General features: G+C 37.9%; 1 protein-coding gene across 4 annotated transcripts in view; it reads right to left on the bottom strand.

Annotated features, from left to right (window-relative positions):
- Positions 1 to 891: 891 nt before the first annotated feature.
- Positions 892 to 23,760, bottom strand: part of Dcn (decorin) — a 40,032-nt gene continuing 17,163 nt past the window's right edge. For all 4 annotated transcript variants that reach the window (NM_024129.1, XM_006241285.2, XM_063263107.1 and 1 more), the window contains exons 4-8: positions 14,108 to 14,321; positions 13,040 to 13,153; positions 8,725 to 8,818; positions 4,844 to 4,982; positions 892 to 1,589 (exon numbers count right to left, since the gene is read on the bottom strand). In NM_024129.1, the coding sequence (NP_077043.1) occupies positions 1,395 to 1,589; positions 4,844 to 4,982; positions 8,725 to 8,818; positions 13,040 to 13,153; positions 14,108 to 14,321 (756 nt within the window). In that variant the 3' untranslated portion in view covers positions 892 to 1,394. The remainder of the gene's footprint in view (positions 1,590 to 4,843; positions 4,983 to 8,724; positions 8,819 to 13,039; positions 13,154 to 14,107; positions 14,322 to 23,760) is intronic.

Raw genomic sequence — 23,760 nt, 5'->3', positions numbered from 1 at the left:
CCTTCAAAACATCTGAAAGAGCCAAAGGGAGTCAACGTCTTTGTTTGGATGAGGATGCTGTTAGGTTTCAACCTGAGTTCCCTTCTGTGAAAGCTGGTTTTAATAATATTCACACATCAGAGATCGGGAAATGACGTGTAAGAATTAGAAAAAAACTCACAGTGCCTTCTAGACACTCTGAAATAATAGGCTTGCCTGTTCAGAGAAGGTAAAATAGCAGGTTAAGTTCATATTCTGCAGCCTGGAATTGAAAGGAAGTAGCTTAGGACAGGGCAGTTAATGCTAAAGGAGGAGGCAGAGAAAGTTGGGGAGATCTCCATGTGAGCTGAACCTGAAGGCTCGCCCCAAATAATGGGCACATCCCTTTTGGTTAAAACCAAGGCTTAATTGTCTGTCTTATGATTGCTGACTAGAATATAGCCAACTCCGTTGCAGAAACAGGCTGTTCTTACATACTTCCCCACTAGGTACGTCACCAACATTCCAAGTCATACATCCTCTAAGTTCTGCTGCCCACTCCTGACACATATTTAAGCCTGACTTGATAGCTGTTTTGAATCCCCAAAAGCCAGTGGCTAACTAACGGAAGCATCTATTCCTTATACATCAGTGAATGCAGAAATGTCTAGATAAACGGTCTGATTTGTAGGCGTCCTAGTTTTAAAGCTGACTTCATATTAGTACTGGAATATGAAGTCTCTATGCTAATAAGAGAGAATCTGCTTCATGCTTTCTAAGCATAATACTGGATGTATATAATATACATTGTCACTCTCAAATGTAAATAAAAGTAGTAGAATTAATGCTAAGAATTTTGAAAATAGATACTATTACTGTCAATTGCCCAGAAATTTCAAAAATATTTAGAATTAAACATTTACAAAATATCCATTTTGAATGCATTTTTTAAATTTTATTGTTTTTCAGTATGACAGTGAAAATTTTACATAGCCCATGTTGAACTTAGATATTCAAATAAGACTTTACCAATAATAAAGGAGATTAATACATTGCTAGAGTTCTACATTTGACTTTATGTCAAAAGAGTCAATTTAGCTCTATGAATTACAGAAGACTTTGTATTCTGTTCCTTTTAGCTTTATTAAATGTTGACATCTATGATTACACCAGACTTCGATACCTCAGTTCACATCTACAGAAAATTTTAAAAGTGATTCTGAATACTACAGATAAAATATTTTTATTGTAGGTAATTATTCAATCTGTATATTTGGCTTGATGCATGATAAGTCATACGGGAAAGGCATCCGCGCTATACTTGAATTTCCAGAATCTAGCATTCTTTCTTTTTCAAAATATTTTTTTCTTTTTAGCAATAATATTGACAGATTGGTTTTTTTGTTCCCGATTATAAAAATGAGGCTGTTTGGGAGTTACTTGTAGTTCCCAAGTTGAATGGTAGAGCGCCCGAAGACACATCTGAAGGTGTGTGGGTGAATTTGCCAATACCGGACAGGGTTGCTATAAAGACTCACGGCAGTGTAGGAAGTCTTCCTAGTCTGGTATGAAGGGAGGCAGAAGTCATGCTGCCCAACTTCGGAGATGTTGTTGTTATGAAGGTAGACGACCTACAACAGGAAGTAGTATGCAAAGATTATTCTCCATTTTGGTATTGAGGTTCTTCACGTAAATCCTATTTTTAATTTGGACAGTGTGTTATGAATGGGTAACCATTCCCCGAGCCAAATTTCATTTTCTGCCTTCCTTTCAAAGTTGCTTCTCCTTCCTCCACATGCCCTGTCTCTGTAAGTTGCATGCTAGTCACTCTAGATGTGCAGGCTAGAGGCATGACACTTGCGATCCGCTTCCGCACCATCGGTCCCACCACCTTATCTTCAAAGTGCACACATGGTGCAGTGACCCTCGTGTCCACTTCCTCAACCCAGCCTAAGCCTCTGGGGCCTCGACTCCAACTATTAACATTGCCAACAGCTCTTCTTATATTCTCCTTTGGTTTCCAAAAACCCATTCTGTCATTTTACATGACAGAGGAATCCCGAGGAAAGTATAGTAAAAAAAAAAAAAAAATGCCATGCCACAATGTAAATTGTAAGGGAGACTCTCCATGACACAAAAGTGAATTACACTTTGTCATTTCCTGCAGAAGTTAAAATGAATCCGTACCAAGGGCCTTCACATCTTGCAGCCTGAAGCCATTCTCCTTGAGCCTGTATTGTATCCTGTTACTGTCCGAGCGCAGCCCATTGTCACACACAGGCTTCCTCACCAACAGAAACTTCACCAAGACACCTAAAGGCTTGTAGCCTCATTTCCTCATAACAGCCAAGCCTTCTCTTGTTTTCCCTGACATTCTTAATTCAGAGATTTTGTCTTTATCTAGACTCATAGAAGCTATCACTAAACAATGTTTTATGCATTTATTTGATTTCTTAGACAATATATCTTCACATTCATGTCTCTCCCCTACCTTTTAGATTCTAGTTTTCTAGAAGACTATGCAACCATACTCCCAACCAACAGAGATAGTTACCAGTGAACCTTCTAGTGGATGGCCCATGAATATATGAGCAGCACAAATTGAACTCTGTGCTTTACACACACATACACACACACACACACACACACACACACACACACACACACACACAGACAGACAGACAGACAGACAGACAGACAGAGTGCAAGGAGCATATGATGTTTGAGGGGTTGAGGATTGAGACACGGACACAAGAGCGTTAGAGGGAGGAGGGATAACAGGTAAATATAATACATGTAGGCAAAATACTTTGTCTTATGCACGAACCTCTCAAAGAATTAAAACTTTATAATGGAAATAAAAAATTAATATTTATAAGTTTTACAAAAAAATTGAGAAATCCTTAGGATCGTGAAGAAAAGAAGTAAATAGGATGCAGGTTCTAAAAATTAGGGAGACAGAGCTCAGTATAGTTCTTTTCCAATATGTTACTGTGGAAATAATTTCCTTAAATTCAACAAACTTCAAAGCATCACACTCAGTTGTCTTCCTTTGTGACTGACGAGATAAAGTATGCTGCCACTTGAAGCTTAGAGCCAAATATATGAATCAAGATGACATGAAGTGGCATCAAGAGGAACAGAAGATGTTTTCTACTGTGCTCCCTTCTTTAATGTGCCTGCTAAAGCAATTCCACGCTCTCTGTAGTGCCTGCTAAGCTAATGAGAAAAAAACACAAAGGAAAAAGGTGATGGTGGAACCGAAACACAAAACAGAGCTCCACAGAAACCTTAACAGTTAAAAAAGACAGCTCATTTCCTCAGGTCTTCTAAGTCACTCATTTAAAAAACAAACGGCAACAAAGTCTATTAATCCACTAACCCTGCGAAGCCCCCTCACTGAAAATAATCAACACCCGAGAGAAAACATGTGAAGTGTTTTGCTCATTACCATGTCAAACACTCATTAAACTCAGTCAAAGTCACATTTCTTGCCAGTTGAACTTGGAGTTTATCTCCACAACTAAGGGAGATGAGTCCTTTGCTTTTCATATTACTGAGAGCAGAGCGGAAGATCAGACTGATCTGAGCCACCAGCAACACAGATATGTTATTTTACCTGTAATATGTGTCAAAATATTGTTCCTGAGATACAGTGATTGAACTTAACAACTATTTAAATAAAAAGAGCTTTTGAATAGAATAATGTTAGGACCAAAGTCTTTAAACCCTAGCACTTGAGCTACAGAGGCAGAAGAACCTCTGTGCATTTGAGGTTAGCCTGGTCTACATAGTGAGCTCCAAGATAGCCATGGCTACAAAATGATTCATCTCAAACAATCAAAAACAAAACAAATCAAAATGGAAAAAAATTTTAACACACACACACACACACACACACACACACACACACACACCCTCACTGAAAGTCAGTGGTGTAAATCTATCTAAAAGTACTGGATTTTCGTTATAGTTTTATTTTTTTCTTAAGTGTGTAACTTGAATAAACATTGTTTTAATTTTAATTTCTCAAAGTAGCACTGGAAGTCTGGCATTATACATAATTATTTTAGTCACTACTTAGTAAGTAGGATTGGTTTTTTTTTGTAGATTTATAGACACTGAGACTATCAAACGACAACTGGTCCCAGTATTTCTATCTTTATCAAGTTATATAATTTGATAATTTATATAAAATTGAGTCAGTGCGTTGCTTTTTTCTACTTTTGGCTTATAGTTAAACCTTGCTTATTCTACATCACTCTTCACACCATCTTTGGCCATTGCTTTTTACGACAGGTACCTATGTGTTACACTGATCAATGACCTTGGATCAGGCTAAACTGATAAGAAACATTTATTTTAGCAGTGAGTTTTATAAAATAACCAAGGAGCATTTGTTTTGAGAATTAATAAGCCAAACATGTTTCCTGCAGAAGAATGTATACATGACAATTTTTAAATTTCCTTTCCATACAATGGTTTGAGTTTTGTATCCTCCCAAGTTCATGTTTTAAAACCTTCAATAACACGGGGTGTGAGATGGACCTATGGAAGTGACCAGTCACAAATGGGATTGCTACCCTTACAGGACGGTACTTTCTACCATGTGACAATAAGGGGTGACATCAGGAACTCAATATCTATGTGAAGCCCTCACCAGAACCTAGCCATACTGGCGTTCTGAGTTCAGGCCATAAATGTTCTTCAAACCTCCACCTCACGCGATTTTGTTACACTAAAGAGCCATGACATAAAAAAAAAAACAAAAACAAAACAACAACAACAAAAAAAACCCTCTGTGGAGAGTTCCCTTCTTCCCAGAATCACCCTGGGAAGACTCTTCTCAGGATAGGTCTCATAAACAGGACTGGCTTTGCGTTACCTGGACATATTTATGCTGTGCCAGCCCAGCAGGCACTCTGAGGAGTTTGTTGTTGTCCAAGTGGAGCTCCCTCAGATGAGGAACATTAGCCAGACTGCCATTTTCCACAACGGTGATGCTATTGAAGCTCAAACCCAGCCTGCAGAGGAGAACAGAAATTGGTGTGCACAGTAGCCAGGAATGCCTTTCTTATAGTCAGTAGGCAATTGAGCAAACAGTAACACACCATTGCTTTTGCATCAGCTGTTCCTGTCAGAGTGTTTTTCTTTCAACCATTCTGAGCCTAGGAAAACCTGTACTCCCTGTGTGTGCGTGAGCAATGTGTGTGTGTGTGTGTGTGTGTGTGCAGTGTGTGTGTCTATGTGTGTGTCTGTGTGTGTCTCTGTGTGTGTCTCTGTATGTGTGTGTCTGTGTGTGTCTCTATGTGTGTGTCTGTGTGTGTCTATGTGTGTGTGTCTGTGTGTGTGTCTGTGTGTGTCTGTGTGTGTCTATGTGTGTGTGTCTGTGTGTGTCTGTGTGTGTGTCTGTGTGTGTGTGTCTGTGTGGTGTGTGTGTGTGACTGTGTGTGTGTCTGTGTGTGTTTAAGTGCAAGTCTGTTTGAGGGTGCATGGCAGATAAACTGTATGTGCATTGGTTCAGAGGACTGATGTCAACACTGGATACCTTCTTCATAATTTTCCACTTTAGGTTTTGAGACAGTCCTTACGGAACCCTGAGCCCATTAATTTGCAAAACTAGCTAGTCAGTAAGTGCCAGAGATTCTCTTGTGTTTTTTTGTTCCAGAGTAAGTGCTGCCATGTCTTGGTTTTTGCATAGGGAATCTGAACTCGGGTAGTCATAACCACACAGCAATCACTTTACCAATAGAAATGTCTCCACCCCTGACACACCCCAAAGCCTGTTCTTAACTCTCAATAAACACTCTGCTGTAGCATCCTGAGAAATCCTTGGAAAATATCAAAGGCAGTGCTATGACTTAGCTACTACTTGTATGCCGTTCCTTTGAAATAGCACTTGTCTTATAGCATGTCCAGTTCTAGCATAGAATCAGAGTAGAATTTGACATATTCGACAAATAACCACAAGTTGATTTCTATATGTAATGAACACGTAGATTCACTTGGTAAAAGACAAAAAGAAATAGTATCCTTTTAGTCACTTTGGAACTGGAGTAACTGCCCATTTATCATAAACATTTATTCACAGAAAATTGAAGGAATAACATTCTAAAACATTAATAAACCTGCTTTCTAGAACAAGCAGTGGAATTAGAGTGTTGTATTAGATAAAACTTCCCCAGTGATCCTTTAAATGCACTCTTGATCAGCCTGGTGTGAGTTTCATTTCTTCCCTCTCAGACATCTGACTCATTTCTCTATGTTACATAAGTTTAATATGGTTGAGGTCTTGGTTTCTTTTTTTTTTAATTAAAAGCATAATGAATGAGAATTCTATGATATTAATGCGATTCCAAGCCAGAAGAATTGGCTTGGAGGCATGACTTGTTCATTAAACCTTCTGGGGATAAAAGTCCCCAAAGCAGAGTGATGTCGATCCATAGGGCAGAGAGTGGTTGACCACAGAATAGTGAAAGAGATCAAACAGCTGCAAAGAGGGAGATGTTAATCACGCATCTTCACACTTGAGAGAGGCCTGGAGATTGCAGAGTGGTTTCCCAACCCTTTAGGTAGGACCAGACTTGAGCCCCTTAGACTTTAGATACTGGCCTCACATAATTAAAGACCCTTATATATGGTCTTGCCTTAATTTTCAAACCATTGAATAATGAGAAATACAACAGTTTGATGGTTTAATGAGAAGGTTTTCCCCCCCTAGATTTGATTATGAAAGAAATGTATTTGATAAACTGAAGTATTTAGTTATTTGACCCTACAGATACAGCAATTATATGGAAAATGATTAAAATGTGCAGATTTGGGGGCATAAGTAGAATCACTAATTGTTTTAACTATTGATTATTAATTTGACATTTTGCTTAAAACACTAGACTTTCCCTTCCTCTTAGATGTCTGTCTATTACTTATGGATCTTGCTTTTCTACGTCAGAGTTGTGTCTCCTATACCTTGTGACATTCCAAGTCCTTGTTTTCAATTAAGCACTGGAATATTTCTTTTAAATTATAGAATTCCCAACAACTTCTCAAGAGTAATGCTATTTTAGAGTGTTTATTCCTATAATCAATCACTCAGTGTTTTTGAGGGTCTATATTTCTCCATGGATTAAAGGAAACAGCAAAAGCCATGTTTACTATTGCAAAATATTTGACCTAAAAAAAGGACATGATGACACACATGTATGTGTATGTCATGTATATATCTACAGATGACTGTATGGACATGTATTTCTTTTTGCTGGTTTAGATTTTTTTTTTAATTTTCAACACCAATACATTTGTTGTGTTCAAACCACTCAATAATAAGATGGTTTGAGGGTTTAATGAAAAATTTTTTCCTAAATTTGATGATAAAAGAAGTATATTTGATAAACTCAAGTATCTAGTTATTTGATCCTACAAATACAGTAATGATATAGAATATTAAACTTACCAAGAAACCTGAATTTTTTATTATCCCTTTCACAATTTATTAGAACTTTAGCTCCTGTTCAAAAGCACGTGTCATCAGCGTTAGAGTTTAGAGTTACAGGATCTATTTACTGCTTCTCTTGTAAGATAAAATTTTTTTCTAAAGAAACATATATTTTGAATATTGCCCTTTTTGAACCTTAAAGTCTTCCACTTTTATACCACTGCCATTAATCATCATAATAATAATAACCTGAAAATAAGATTCTAATGGCGATGTAATAAATAATGCAACTTATCTGCCCCCTCTTGTCTGCAGCTAGAGGGAATTATTTAATAAAGAAAAATGAGTGATATATGATGTAATACTACTGTGATGAAGATTTTTATATCAGAGACTCTGGTTAAATTTTTCTATATGGAACTTTTCTTATTACTTGTGATACTACGGAGGAAATTGTAGCTGTAGTCACCATGGCATATTTATATTTTCTCTTCAGCATCTACTGTGTCATTGGGGATTACATACAAAAATAGGGAATGGGACCTCGTGTATTAACTCGGTCACTGATGTTTCTCTACAATAAAGAGACGTGCTTTGTGTAGTCATTCATTGGCCATGTTGACTTGGCATAATGCTACAGCAGGAACATTGCTTTTTAAGACTATTCAGCTATATGCTTGTCAGGGACAGAGTATTCCTCGAAAACTACCAAACAAGCTCGTCTCATTGGCTTACTTTTTCTTATGTAATCAAGTTTGAAGCACAGGGGGATTGAATCCAAGTTAGAAAGCAGACGTCTGGTCATAAACATTTGTACAGTTAGGCAATGCCACAAAATTTTTTTTTCTTTTGTGAGCCTGAAGTAACTGTACAATGGCATTTTCTTTTAAGCCATTAAGAGAATATGGGTTAGATAATTTTGGTGCCATTTCTCTCAAAGTAATATTTCAATGCCCATACAAGTGTCATTTGAACACATTCTCAAATTTGGGACAAACTGTTTATAGTCTTTCTTAACTTTCTTTTTGATCACATTGAATTAGAGTATATTAAGTGGACATTTGGAACCTGTTTTAACTGGGCACCTGTATAAAAGAAGTATAAGCAATACAGTATTCACATGACATAAAAAACAAGTGACCAATTTTGTTGTCTACAGTAATTGTAATAGTTCATTGACTTTTGCCAAGAAATCATCCAGTAAGCTGGAGTTTTACTTAAAAACAACAATAACGTGTGATAGTTTTAAAAACTTGATAGAGCATTGTGTTTCTAAAGATGAATAACACCCTCCCCTTGGCGTCCTTGATAGAAAGTGACGTATTTCTTACTTAGACAAATTAGACATTCCTTTCAGGCTGGCTGCATCAACTTTGGCGATCTTGTTGCCATCCAGATGCAGTTCACTGATAGAAGTGGGCAGACCTGGAAGAAACAAGCAGAAGAAGATGCTGAGTTGGCCAACAAACGTGATGAATACAGAATATACTTCAATGGGTACCCATGCTGTGAGTTTCTAAACACCGTTTCAAATCATTTTGGTATCCATCCTTTTCCTTCTTTCTTTTTATAAAAACAAGGCTCACACTTTAAACTGATGTGGTACTTTACGGCTTTTATCTTAGAGACACATTGAGTGAGGCTAAGGACTGTTTGTATCAAGCGACAGATTTTTGGCCTGACAACTGTAGAACCGAAGTCAAACACCGACTCTCGTGACTGTCTCCACCTGCGTCGGTGAGCTTACTTACATTGCCATTATTGTATTAAAAAAACTCATGATGCAAGGGCATGAAATGAGGAGATTGACTGTAGTGCAGGGATTACGTATCAGTGTATCAGCTAAGTCTATGTATAAATGCAAGGAGATATTTTATTTGCAAGGATTATTCATAGCGAGTATTCAGTGCATTGTGCAGGTGTTGGCCCTTAGACATCTTTGTGAGAGCATTTGATGCCTGCACACTATGCTACCCAGCAACATCTAATACTTATGTGGACCTATTAAATTCAGACTGGTTCCTCAGAAGAGGGGTTGCAGAGCCCTATAATCCAGTAACCTGACGTTATGTAGAACACCTGAGCAAATAATCTAAGATCCAAAGGGCCCACTAAACTCAACACTGCTTCTTGAATGGTTGTTCATTCCACAGATTTAGTAAAGTAAATGGTAAGCAGTATTTGAACTTTTCATTTCTTCCTGCCTTTAAAGGACATGGCTGGTCATAATGCAGCGTTTTGCTTTAGTGAGTAGCAACAGCTACAAGAAAATAGTGAATTGATACCTATAGATCTAGTACCTGGTTGAAGTAAGATTGATTGATTGAATGATTTTTGTAAAGACACAGAATATGGAAATAACAGATATCATTACTGTGAAGTTTGCATTACATCCAGCAAATTATGTTAATAATTTTATTTATTGACATAATTTTATGTTTGTTTTAAAATTTTCCATTTTTTCAGGGAAGTACATTTTTGAATAGCTTGTTCTATGAAGACAAATGAAGAATAAATAGTCAAATAAGCAGATAGATAAGCTTCCACTGGCTCTGCCACTGGTGTGTATCAAACACTGACTGTGTCGCTTTGCTCAATAACATCAAGGTTGTTTATTTTGTAACTCCCCTCCTTGGTAAGGAAGCAGACTCAAAGTTATACCTTTGTCAATTTTAAACAGGACGTGTACTTTGCCCCCATCGAGAGAGGAGAGTATAAGATATCATTCTTTAAGCCAAAGAAAATGAAATAATTGAATTTTGCTCATGAATAAATATTAGGAAATCATAATGATGTTTGTAATAAAAATAGTTCAGCCACTAGTTTCTTCTGGACATAAATAAATCAAAACTTAAAAGTTCTCCTGTGTGACAAAAAAAATGTAAAGCAAATTCAAGATACAGAAGTCCTTCTCTAGCCCAATGAAATGTTGCTGTTGCTGTTGCCATTGCTGTTTTAAGCAGCGCTACTGGAATACCACTATGCAGCTCTACTATGGCTGCTTCCTGGCTACTAAATGCTGCTCTTCTCTCGAATGAGTTTCCCAAAAGTAAAGGCCTGGAGGAATTTGACTATGGGGGGAAAAAGGTTACACTATTTCAGGGAAGTGAACTTTAAATGACCCGCATCATCTTTCCCCATAGTGACATTTGGCCAAGGAGTCTGTTCTTTAGTGATATGTTGGTTTCTTGTTTTTCTTTTTAACTTTGTCATTTGGGGGAGAAAATAAAAGACCAGCTTGGTACAGGTATTTTACCTATAAAGAATACAAGCCTTATTCTATTTATTAATCCCCAGTTTAGTGCTAGGATATACATGACATTAAAATTTCCACTTGCAGTTGATTAAACTCATGCATTACAGATGTGAATATTTAATCTAAAGTCAAAGAATGCCTTGACTATGCTACACCCCTTACTGGATTGGTTTAACGCAAAACTACAGTATTACAATCTCTACTGCACTGACTTTGCATTTCCAGGAGTTATGGGAGAAAATTTAACCAGGCTCTTGTGAGGTGCAGGCATAAGGTTCCCAGCCTAGTAACAATAAATCGAGAAATACATATATGAGTGAGGAAAAGAACTTCAGTCAAATAGTTGATCCTAGGAACTCTGATGTCTCCAATCAAAATCTCAGCCCCATCAATTCTCATCTCTAAAACCCTGATATATAACTCAACTTCCTAATCCCTGATTTTCTCATGAAACAGTACTGCTAGATAGGGACACTTAAATCCATAAAACGTGTATGGCACAGTATCTAGCACTTATGGGTGCTTAATTAATTGTAATTGTAAGTTCTGTGATTAAGACGAATTCAATGAAAGCAAGCCTGAGGTGATGATACTTAGTTCCCAGGATAGAAAGAACAATAAAAAGTAAAGGAAAACAGACACCACGTGATGAAATTTGCCACTGCAAGACACTTTTGGGGACTGCAAAGTCAAAGTCAAAATTTATGACTAATGTAAGTCACATGATAGCAGCAAACACTGGGAAATTTTCAACTGCTTCACTTCCAAAACTTTAAGATATTATGGCTATATTAGGCATAGCTCACAGTATGCATCCAGAGTAGATAGTATGCATGGACACACACTTCTCAGTTTGTATAGCTATACTGCACCTCAGAGTCTGAAGAACAGGATCTGCAGAACCCTGTGTGCCAAAATCTTCTGATGTTTACCTTCATTGTATAAATGATATGTTTGCATCAAACCTATGTGCGTGTGTCTTTAGTTTCTAAATTATCTTAATATTATACATTTGATACACATATAAAACCTTTTAAGTATTTTTGATCCATAGTTAATTGAATATATGTGGATATATATTGATTTTCCTTTTCTTTATATAAAAAGAGCATTAGTTGCATTCAAAAATTAGATATTCAAAATAAACATATCTTTTACATTATAAATAAAAATGTGCTAACCTAGCTATCTATCTTATTCATTAATCTATTACACAACATGCCTATGTTACATATATAATACACACACACACACACACACACACATATATATATATTATATATATGCCTATCCTCAGGGCACCAAAACCACCCTCTGTATAAAAAGACTGTGAGGTAGGTTGGGGTTTGCAGAAGGTTTCTATGGTCTAATTATATTTAAGAGTTAATTTTGTAAAAGCACAGTAAAAAATAACCAATGTTTCTTATAGATGAGAATTTGCATCTAGTCCCAGTTTCAGAACAGAGCATCTGTGCTCGGGAGGTCTGGATTGAGGGATAGGTAGGAAATATGGAGAGACTTTTTTGAGACTGTACTTTAAGGTAGGAGGAAATTGAAATTCAAGGCACTTTTTTAAATGTGTTTTATCACCTTTTATGGTTCACCAGGACAGGCTTCTATATGGCAGCAAAAGCAGGTTTGGATCTGATGAATGTGACCACCCTTAAATGGTCTGGTTCTGGTTGACACAGAAACAGTCTCCTACCCACTCACATGCCTCCAGTGTACATTGGTTAAGCTTAAAACTTCAATCCATTTTCAAATGAGAAAATAGGAGGCATTATTAGTTCCTTACTTATCTATAAACCACGTGTTTTGCTATTTACCTTTGAGACAGACCCTAACCCTAAGAACTTGAGAGTCCTTGAACTCTCAAATTCAAGTGAAAACTTGAATCCAAGATCCTCATGTCTACATTCTCTTTGATCACCAAAACTAAGTGATCAATTAGATCTCCTTACTGAGATGCTGATGTATGGAAAGTTTTGTGGTGACAAGAATTCTCTACAGGATTGGAAAAGTAAGCTCACACTTAACTCAGTTTCAGAAATACTACTAGGAATATGTTTTTTCCTTATTCTTTTTTAAAACTTAGTGCTAATGCACTTTTACTATGTTTTTTTTCTTTAGGAAACCATAAAGGCAGAATACAAGTTTACTGCATCTTAAGTACCACCTTAAAAAAGGATTTTAAGGTCATTCTATGTGTGCCTACATGACCCAATTGTCAACCAGGTTCTAGAAACACCACGCCAGGAATTGAGAGTTCATTGAGGCTAAGGTTTGCCACGTGTGCCCCAATTTTAACCTCCACAATCATTTATTTAAAAATTATTTCAAAAATGTTGAGGTTGACTTTTTTCAAAACATTTTGGAGAATTTCCTGTCACCTTGAGGAATAGCAGTTATGTTGGTGTCTGAGATGCGGATGTATCCGAGACCCTTCATTCCCTGCAAGGCTCCATTTTCAATCCCAGAGTTTTTCAGTGGGTTGCCGCCCAGTTCTACAAAGACAAAAGGTGCAAATTAGATGGAATATATGATGTCTGCCTGTTTCAGTGAGGATTCTAGAAAGAAAAAAACACATTTTTTAGCTTCATAACTTCTTGATTGAGAAACCAGATTCTTTCAGAGAGCATCAAAACCAAATGAAACTTTATCCTACTAAAACAAAACCTGCTGTTATGGGACAGAAAATGGACCCATAACCCCAACACTAGAGAGGTTCTGACAGGAAGTTCAACATTCAAGGGCAGATTGAATCTCCTTCAATGCAATGAAACAATGTATGAATTAATTAATTAACTAGTTAGTCAAAGAAATAATAAAAGCATGTATTTGTTTAAAAAAACAAAAAACCAATTTATTAAAAAAAAAGCCATGGCAGTATTTGTAATTCTTCCAGAAATCTAAGCAGGTGTTAATATATAAATAATGCTGTATGCTAGAGATTTCCTAAGCAATTTTAAATATTATTAGAGAATTTAAAGCTATCATTTTCAAAACAATTATATAAAGTTACATTAAATAATCTCTCTCTCTCTCTCTCTCACACACACACACACACACACACTCACGTGCGCACATGTGCCACACACACACACACACACCACAAAACCTTACTTTTAGAAGGCAAATAAGCTACAGATGTGTTGTGTTCAGAACACAATGAAACTCTGCTATGGAAAGGTTGTCCCAAATCTCTTTCATGAAGCACTGTCTACTCTATATCCTGCTTATCTGATCAGATATGGTCAGCCTTCCCTCCATGCCAGATCACCAAGGTCAAAGAAGAAAGAGTCTGGCACAGGTGTCTTGTCTCCTTTCTTGGGACAAGACCGATAGTCACACAGTCTTCTGACACACAGGACTCACTTGAGCTCATCCCCTTCCTGCAGTTAGGGATTCCCCAAAATGTCATCATGTCCCCTAGGTCCTGATCTTCAAGCTATAATTACCTATGACAATCATACGGTTCAGTCCATTGAACACAGATTTCTTCAGTTTGGTGATCTCATTGTCGTGGAGTCGAAGCTCCTGGAGTGTTTTGGGCAATTTTTCGGGCAGCTCCTTTAGGTGGTTCTTAGACAGATAAAGCCTTTCCAACTTCACTAGAGGTTTAAATGCCTCTGGGCTGATCTTGCTGATCTTGTTGTTGACAAGGATCAAGGTCTGTAGAAAGTGAAGAAAACAGTACCTGAAATCGGAGAGCTTCCACACACAGACACATGACATACATGTAACCAAGTTATTCTTTTTATGAAAGTAATAGGAGATTTTGGGGGAAAAAATCAGAAGAGATCTGGAGAAATATAGAAATGTGCTTCTCTTGTGTGGATATGGATGTACACATATTTCAAATTTCTAAAAAGACTGTAAGTGATGCTAAATAAATCACTGAATGACACCAGAGTCTTAGACACCGTCAATGCCAGAGATCTCATCTTCCCATCATCCTGTATCTCTAAGGCTCAACTTCAGTGCTTGGTAAAAGAGGGCCCAAGTCTAAGAACTCAAACATAACTGGAGATGGTGACTGTACAGAGATGGCTACTCTGTTGTCTTCCCACAGTGAGTAGCTTCAGGGAGACATCATGTTTTGGTCTCCTTTGTCCTAGTTTTTTTTCCTGCTCTTTTCTGTGTAGAATGGTCCTATCAGATCTATGAGGGCATCTGGTCTGACTTTTTAAAGCGGTGGCTCTCAACTTACCTAATGCTATGATCCTTCTATATATTTCTTCATATTATGGTGACACCCAACCATAAAAGCATTTTCATTGCTACTTAATAACTCTAATGTTGCTACTGTTATGAACTGTAATGTGAATATCTGACATGCAGAATATCTGACATAGGGCTCCTGGGAAAGGGTCATTTGATCCTGGAGGGGTCTTGACCCACAGGATGAAAACTGAGTGACAAGCATAGTGAATGGAAGAGTCCGAATTCAGACACTGATAGCAGTTATAAGACAGACTTTGCCGAAGGTGCAGTGAGTAAGTTTGGAGCACTGTTGAACTAACTGGGACTAATTTGTCACATGGCAAAGGTTTTGGAGTCTTTTTAGCCATTGAAGCTCTGTGGAACCATTTCACAGAGGCAATGATGCTGAGGTCTGCAATGATTTCTGTAGTGATGAAAATGCAAATGTTCTGTGGATTTGGTACTAATGTTTTAAAAACTTGGGGTGGTCTCTTAGGTGATAATGGAGCAAATCCGGCTTACCTTTGGACTCCTGAAGAGAAAACGTTGGACACTTAAGTTTTACCTTTTCTGTTTTAAACTAGCCAGGTGCCAATAACCATGAATGATATGCCTTTTATCATGTTTGTATGTACATATGTGTTTAGGGACAAGTTAGACTACATAAGAGCATTTACTTCTGCGTCCAATTATCAGATTATTTAAAGAAAAAACTCAATCCAAGACTACCCTTGTCAGGCTTGTTGAAACATTAATTTTAAGTTTATCTTTGAAATCTTGAGTCGTGTGGCTTTGGATATTAATTACTGAAACTGGCTGAGAATAAGGTCTGATGAGAAAATCTAGGAAAAATAATATAAAGATAGCTAAGTATGTATATTTATTGTGTTCATAAAAACATGAACTACTTTTGCTAGACAAAAGTAGAATGCAAAAATTTTTGAAAATCGTTTTAGAATTGACCTGTATTCAAAGCAATAAAGTCAATATAGAGTAGGCTCTTAGCCAACATCTTCATACATGGAAAGAAATCCAAAGCATTTTCACTAAAATCAGGAACAATACAAAGAAATCCACTCTCTCCATACCTATGAAACTTAGAACTTGAAGTCTTAGCTAGAATGATAATACAATAGAAGAAGATCAGTGGAGTTCATGTACAAATGACAAATATCCTAAGAAAGAAATCATGGAAACAATACCTTCCACAATAGCCTCATATATATATATATATATATATATATATATATATATATATATATATAATATCACATATAATATATATAAAATATTATATATAATATATTATATATCACATATATAATACATATATATATAAAATTATAGGACATTTGAAAGAAACTGGAGAAGATATCAGAAGAAGGGAAGCTCTCCCATGCTCATGGATTGGTAAGATTAATTTTGTAAAATAGCCCTCCATCCCAAAACAATCTGTAGATTCAAAGCAATCATCTCTCTCCTCATCAAAATTCCATTTGAAAACATACAGAGAGAGAGAGAGAGAGAGAGAGAGAGAGAGAGAGAGAGCGCAAACAAGCAAACAAACAAAACTCAGTAGATGAAATAATCCTGAATAATAAAAGAACTGTTGGAGGTATCAGCCTTTCAGACTTCAAATTGTACTACAAAGTGATATAAATTTAAACAGAAAAGCATAGTATTGGCATTAAAAACAGTTATATTGATCAACACAGAAAAACCTGAAGACACAAACATTATTCTACCTACCTACAGACACCTGGTTTTTGACAAAAAAGCCAAAAATGCACATGGGGAAAACAGCATCTTCAACAAATGGTGCTGGTCAAACAAGATGGCTGAATGTAGAAGAATGAGAATAGTTCTAATTTCATGACCCTGCATAAAACTCAACTCAAATGCAAATATTTGCACCCAACCAATGAACAGAAGCTGTTACGCTTGTGGTTGAATTAGGGAAAAGCTGGAGGAAGCTGAGGAGGAGGGCAACCCTGTAGGAAGACCAGCAGTCTCAATTAACCTGGACCCCCGAGATCTCTGACAATGGATCACCAAGCAGGCAGCACACACTAGCTGATATAAGCCCCCCAACACACATACAGTAGAGAACTGCAGGATCTGGGTTCAGTCAGGGAAGATGCACCTAACCCTCAAGAGACTGTAGGCCCAAGGGAGTTTAGGGTTCTGGTGGGAAGGAGGGGTGGGGACATCGTGTGGAGCTGGGAGTGAAGGAGGAGGTGCGGGATGTGGAAGAGTTGGAGGGTGGACCAGGAGGGAATAAAATCTGGCATGTAAAAAAAGAAATTTAAATAAATGATATATCCAATTAAAAAAAGTTTCTTGAGATTCAGATACTGGCAACCTTAATAATAAAAAAAAAGTAATAAACTTTTTTGAATATTAAAAATGTGTCAAAGACCTCAACATAAGACCAGATACCTTGAATATGATTTTTAAAAAAAGAATTAGGGAATAGGCTTGAAAAAATTGACACAAGAAAAGACTTCCTGAACAGGACCCTAATTGGTCCTATTCAGACATTAAGACTGACAATATGGTTGGTACCTGATGAAACTAAACACCCTCTGTATAACAAAAGGACACTATCATATCAAGAAAATGGAAACCCACAAAGTGGAAAAAAACTTGTCAATTATACAATAAACAGAGCATTATTAAATTAGAATATACAAAGAGCTTTTAAAAATTGAACATAAAGAAAGCAAGTAACCCAATTTAAAAATGGGGTATGGAGCTGGCCGTGGTGGTGCACGCGTTTAATCCCAGCATTGATGAGGCAATACAAACAGGTCTCTACATCTGAGGCCAGCCTGGTCTACTGAGTGCATTCCAGTACAGGCAGAGCCACAGAGAGAAACCTTGCCTCAAATAACCAAACACACACACACACACACACACACACACACACACACACACACACACAAACAAACAAACAAAAAAAACCCATGGGGTATAGAACTAAAGAAAGAGTTCTAGAAAACTGAAATACAATGGCTGAGAAGAACCTGAAAAAATGTTCAGCATTCTTAGTTCTCAGGAAAATGCAAATTAAATGTTGAGATTTTGTTTTACCCAAGTCAGAAGGTCCAAGATTAATAAAACAAATGAGATCTCGCGATGGATAAGATGTGGGGAAAGGAAAAAAAAATTTTTTTGGTTCTTTTTTTCGGAGCTGGGGACGGAACCCATGGGGGAAAAATTTTATTACTTGTTGATGTGTATGTGAAGTACTAAATCCAACATGGAAACTGGTATTATCATGCCTCCAAAAAGCTGGCAACAGACCTACCACAGGATCCAGCTATCCCACATTTAGGCATATACCCAAAGGGCTTTCCGTCTTACTACACAGATACTTGTTCAACTGTGTTTATGGATGTTCTGTAATAGCCAGCCAGAAAATGGAAAAAGCCAAGCTACCAAGTTCATCTGCCAATCAACAAAGGAACAGATAAGGAAAATATGGTACATTTTCACAATTGAATATTGTTAACCTGATCAGAAGGATTAAATTATCTGCAGGTAAATAAATTAGTTGGTGCCAGAAACAATCACTGTGTCTGAGGTAACACAGACACCAAGAGACATATATGTTGTTTGTCATTGGCAGATGTTATATATTAGAGTCCAAGAAACCAAATATCCCAATCAAAAAATCGTGGTGCAGAGCTAAACAAAGAATTCTCAACAGAGGTATCTTGAATGTCTGAGAACCACTTAAAGAAATATTCAAAGTCCTTACGGAACAAAGAAAGGCAAATGAAAATGACTCTGAGGTTCTGTCATATACCTGTCAGAATGCCGAAGATGAAAAGTGTGAGGAATAGCAGATTCTGGCAAAAATGTGCAACAAGCGAAATACTTTTGATCGCTGGGGGGAATGTAAACATGTACAACCACTTTGGAAATCAATTGGGTGGGTCCTCACAAAACAGGTAATAGTTCTACCCTAAGACTCAGCTATACCACTCCTAGGCATATACCAAAAATATGCCCCACCCTACCATAAGAACATGTGTTTCACTATGTTCATAGCAGCCCTATTTATAATAGCCAGAAGCTAGAACAACACAGATTTCTCCCGGAGGAAGAGTGGATACAGAAAATGTGGTACATTTACATAATGGAATAAAATTTAGCTATTAAAAATGAGTTCAGCATGAAATTTGCAGGCAAATGAACAGAACTAGAAAATACCATTCTGGGGTTGGGGATTTAGCTCAATGGTAGAGCACTTGCCTAGCAAGCGCAAGGCCCTGGGTTCGGTCCCCAGCTCCGAAAAAATGAAAAGAAAAAAAAAAAAAAAAGAAAATACCATTCTGAGTGAGGTAACCCAGACCCAAAGGGATACGCATGGTATATACTCACTGATAAGTGACTATTAGCCAAAATGTACAGAAAATCCATGATACAACCTATAGACACTAAGAATTTAAACAATAAGAAAGACACATGTAAGAATGGCTTAATCCCACCTAGAAGGGAGGAGAAAATAGTCATGGGAGGAAAAAGAGGGAGGGACATGGGTTGAGAGAAGGAGAGGGAGTGGAAAAGTGGGCAGGGTCAGGTATGATGGAGACAGGAGAGAAGCCTGGAGGGCCAGGAGAATAAATGGAAGTATTCAGCTGGCGGGGTGAGTGGTCAGGGGACCTATAGCAACTCCTAGAGATCTTGGATGTGGTACCTTCCCAGTACTCAAGGTGATGACCTTAGTGCAAGTGCCCAACGGTGTGGAACATGATGAGACCACCTCCAGCAGTTAGACAGGACCCCCAGTGGAGAGAGGGGGACACCAACCCACCTACAAAATTTTTGACCAGAAGTTGGTCATGTCTAAAAGAATGCAGGGACCAGGATGGGACAGAGACTGAAAGAATGGCTGACCGATGAGTAACCCAACTTGAGAGCCATCCCACAGGCAGGCACCAATCCCTGACACTGTTAGTAATGCTGTGCTGTGCTTGCAGCCAGAGAAGCTTGGCATAGCTGCACGCTGAGAGGCTCTACCCAGCAGCTGACCAAGACAGATACTGATACCCACTGTCAAACATTCGATGGAAGGCAGGGACTCCTATAGACGAGTTAGGGGAAGGATAGAAGGCCCTGAAGGAGATGGCAACCTCACAGGAAGACTAACTTGGATCCCTGGGAACTCCCAGAGACTGAGCCAAGAACCAAAGAACATACATGAGTTAGTCCAAGGCCCCAGGCACATAAGTAACAGAGGGCCACCTCCTCTGGGATCAGCAGAAGAGGATGCAAATAATCCTACAGAGAGGGGTTGGGGATTTAGCTCAGTGGTAGAGCGCTTGTCTAGCAAGCCCAAGGCCCTGGGTTCCGTCCCCAGCTCTGGAAAAAAAAGACAATAATCCTACAGAGGCCTGATGCTCATGGAGTGGGCAGTTACCCCAGGAGTGCTATCTTCTTATAGGCTAAGGGTAGTGTTGATGGGAGAAGAGACTCTGCAAGGGGTAACTAGGAGGAGGGCAGCACTTGGGATGCAAATAAATAAATAATAAAAAAATACTTTTTTAAAAATAGTTATATGGAAACCTACTATAGTAGAAGATTCCTAAAATGTACACAAAAAAAGAAGAGAATTTAAATGGACTCACCACATAATATTGGAGAGAATGTTCCAACTAAATATCTTTTGTTACCAAGTAAAACGCTCTATGTCAGGGATTGTGTAGAATAATTGGCCAAAGGAGTCTTACCGATGCCCTCCCCCCCACACACACACACCAAATATCCATCAAAGAATATTGCCCAGATCATTAGTCACCCTCCAAAATGGTAAATTGCTATTCCTAAAGACACCACTTATGATGTCATCAAACATGGAGGAAAAGTACTGGTGCCCAACTAGATGCTTTTCTTCTAATTACTAGCATGCTATGAGAAATGTCATCATCAGTGTCACCAGCTACAAACAGTATGACCTACAGGGACTTGCCCGAAAGAGCTCATGGTACAGCAGTCATATATACGGTATGAGAGTAGCCAGTCACGGGGTTGGGGATTTAGCTCAGTGGTAGAGCATTTGCCTAGCAAGCGCAAGGCCCTGGGTTCAGTCCTCAGCTCCGAGAAAAAAAAAGAGAGAATATTCCTTCGAGATTAGCCAGGCACATTTTAATTGTATTTAAGGCCCATTCCATGAGATGGAATCCACATCTGATACCATTAACATCCCCAAGAACATTAGAATAGGGAAGTCATGAACTTAGGTGAAAATCTACTACTACTTATCTGCTAAAATATTAGAGCAATAAAAAGAGACAATGATATATAGCTATGCCCTAAGGCAGAGTATTGCTCAACTTTATCCAGAGAAACTTCCTTTTGACTGTCGATGGTGATTAACAGGGATACCAACAACTAAATAATATGTAGAGAGAGAAGTTTAAGCATTAAGCCCTAATTGGGATGTCTTTAGCAGTCAGAGCTCTCGCGAATACTCTAGGATCTATGCTTAAAAAGGAGGAAAAGTTGTAAGAGTCAGGGGTGGTGAGTGACTCCAAGGAACAGCATCTTCAAGACACAGCAGGACTGATAGACAAATGAACTCAGAGAGACTGTGATGGTACTCACAAGGGGTGCACACATTCAAACCAGACAAATAAAGAATACAGAGAAAATGGACTAAGAAAATGTTCCACCCTAAGAAGCACTTTTCTACTGATACCTGCTGGGGGGAGGGAAAAATCAGTTTTCTCCAATGGAGGGTCAGTAGGTATAATAATTATAGTCTCGACAGGCCCCATGACTATGAGTACCTGGCCACCAAAAAACAGATTCCCTATCTTTTGTTTTATTGGATTTTTTTTTACTTTTGTTTTATTTTGGTACTCTTTGTCATATAGCTTTTTTTTCCATTTATGTATTTTAATATTTGATTGTTTTTGTTTTCTGGGGAGAAGGAGAGAGATATGGAGAGAGAGGGGGAGAGAGAGAGAGAGAGGGAGGGAGAGAGAGAAAGAGAGAGAGGGAGGGAGAGAGAAAAAGAGAGAGAGACAGAGAGAGAGAGAGACAGAGAGAGAGAGAGAGAGAGAGAGAGAGAGAGAGAGAGAGAGAGAGAGAATGAAGTTGGGTGGACAGGGAAATGGATAGGATCTGGGAGGAGTTGTAGGAGAGTAAAAAACAGTCACAAAGTACCATATATTTTTTAATTGAAAATTATTTAAAAAAAATATCAGTGATGTCTTGAGCCAGAAGAGCAAGGAAATGCAAACTGCAACATATGCTGACACTAGAGATCTCAGAACCTTAATTTTACATGAGCCATTTAAATTTCAACATCCACTTTCTGTAGCCTTAAATGCCAGCCATAGAGGATAGTAATCAAATCTTGTCATTGTTAAATGTATGAACGCCAGGTTAAAAGACCTGGTTTACTCTGTTGAATGTTGAAATATGGCTTTTAATATTGTATAATTTTTCAAAAGATCTTTATGTAAAGCTTCCACTATTCCAGATATTGTTCCAATAGTGAAAGCGGACCCCATCTCCTATTTATGATGTTCTGGTTCTTATGTGCTGTGTAACCATGAAATAGCAACCGAGCTCTCTCTGCCTGGGTTTCCTTATCCCTAGAGAGGGACAGTAAAATAACAAATAGTCAGGAGGATTAAGTTGAGGCCTCCTGGGTTGAAAACCCACACCTTGTGTACTGTGAGTGCCACACAGACATTTGTTAGTTTTCAGTGGCTGACAATTTTTGTTGACGTTAATCATAAAACCCACTCCTTGTGATTTCTATAATGCCATAGTTTGAAACAAACATGTCAAATGTGGCTCTATTATTATATAGAAATTATCAATACATTTACATCTATATGTATATATGGTCTGTAAAACCATACTCTAAGAAATAACTCACAGAATGGTGAGTGAAGGTAAAAATTGGGCCCTAACGGACTTCTCCCCGTTCTAACCTTTTCTATTTTAGTTCTCACTAAACTTGTTTCTTTCCTTCCTTGTCATTCCAGCGGTTTTCCTAGCCAAAATTATAATGTCTTTTTACATAATAACAAGGAAGGAGGGAATAGAGAATGAAAGACTGAGAGATAAATAGCTGTTTGGCATCCCCTGCTTGATCACAGGTTCTAATGAACTCTCCTCTTCTTCTGATGGATACTTTGAAGTAGAAACAGAGGCTCGCCAAGAAGACAAAGGCTTCACAAATTTTCCTGAACAAAACTTATAGAGAGAATGCCTATCATCTATGGCAGATATAAGGAGAGCCTTGCAGAAACTGGATGCCTTTCTATGAGGACCTTTCAAAACAGACTCAGATTACACTTGTATATCGAAAACTTGTAACTTGTTGCAATGGAACTTTCCTTCCCTAAAATGGCAGATTTGGAATAGAATGTAGGCAAAATAAGCTCATATTTTAAGCTGCATCAGTTCATTTAAACGATACCCGTTCTTTATTTTCATTTTTCTAAAATTGTTTTAGCAGGGACTTAGTCAGAGACAAATACTGCTGATTTTGCCAACAACTCTGCCACGAAGTCTTAAGATGAAAGCAATGAGCTGGGTGGACCTTGGGACTCACAGACATCCTGCAGAGCACTGCAAAAGCCCCTGTCCCCAGCTCAGGTCATTTCCTCATTCAGACAAACCTGTAACTTTCACTCACTTGGTCTTTGTGACACTTTATTGTCATTTCTTTTTATGACCTTTCTTTTCTCTTACACAATGAGACCCCGTTCCTCTTTGCTTTTCAATATTCCTCTAATCCTTTAAAGCACTTTTCATGCTTTTACACCAAAAACCTACCTGTTAATTGGGTATACACTGGCATGTAATATTTCTTTCAACACTCACAATTTGTGTTGTTTGTGTTGGGACATATTGACAAACTGACCTCACTTTTTCATAT

Source organism: Rattus norvegicus, chromosome 7 (assembly GCF_036323735.1).
Source record: "Rattus norvegicus strain BN/NHsdMcwi chromosome 7, GRCr8, whole genome shotgun sequence".
Taxonomy (NCBI): domain Eukaryota; kingdom Metazoa; phylum Chordata; class Mammalia; order Rodentia; family Muridae; genus Rattus; species Rattus norvegicus.
Note: the sequence above shows the minus strand (reverse complement) of the source record. Positions and strands in the feature narration are given on the sequence as shown.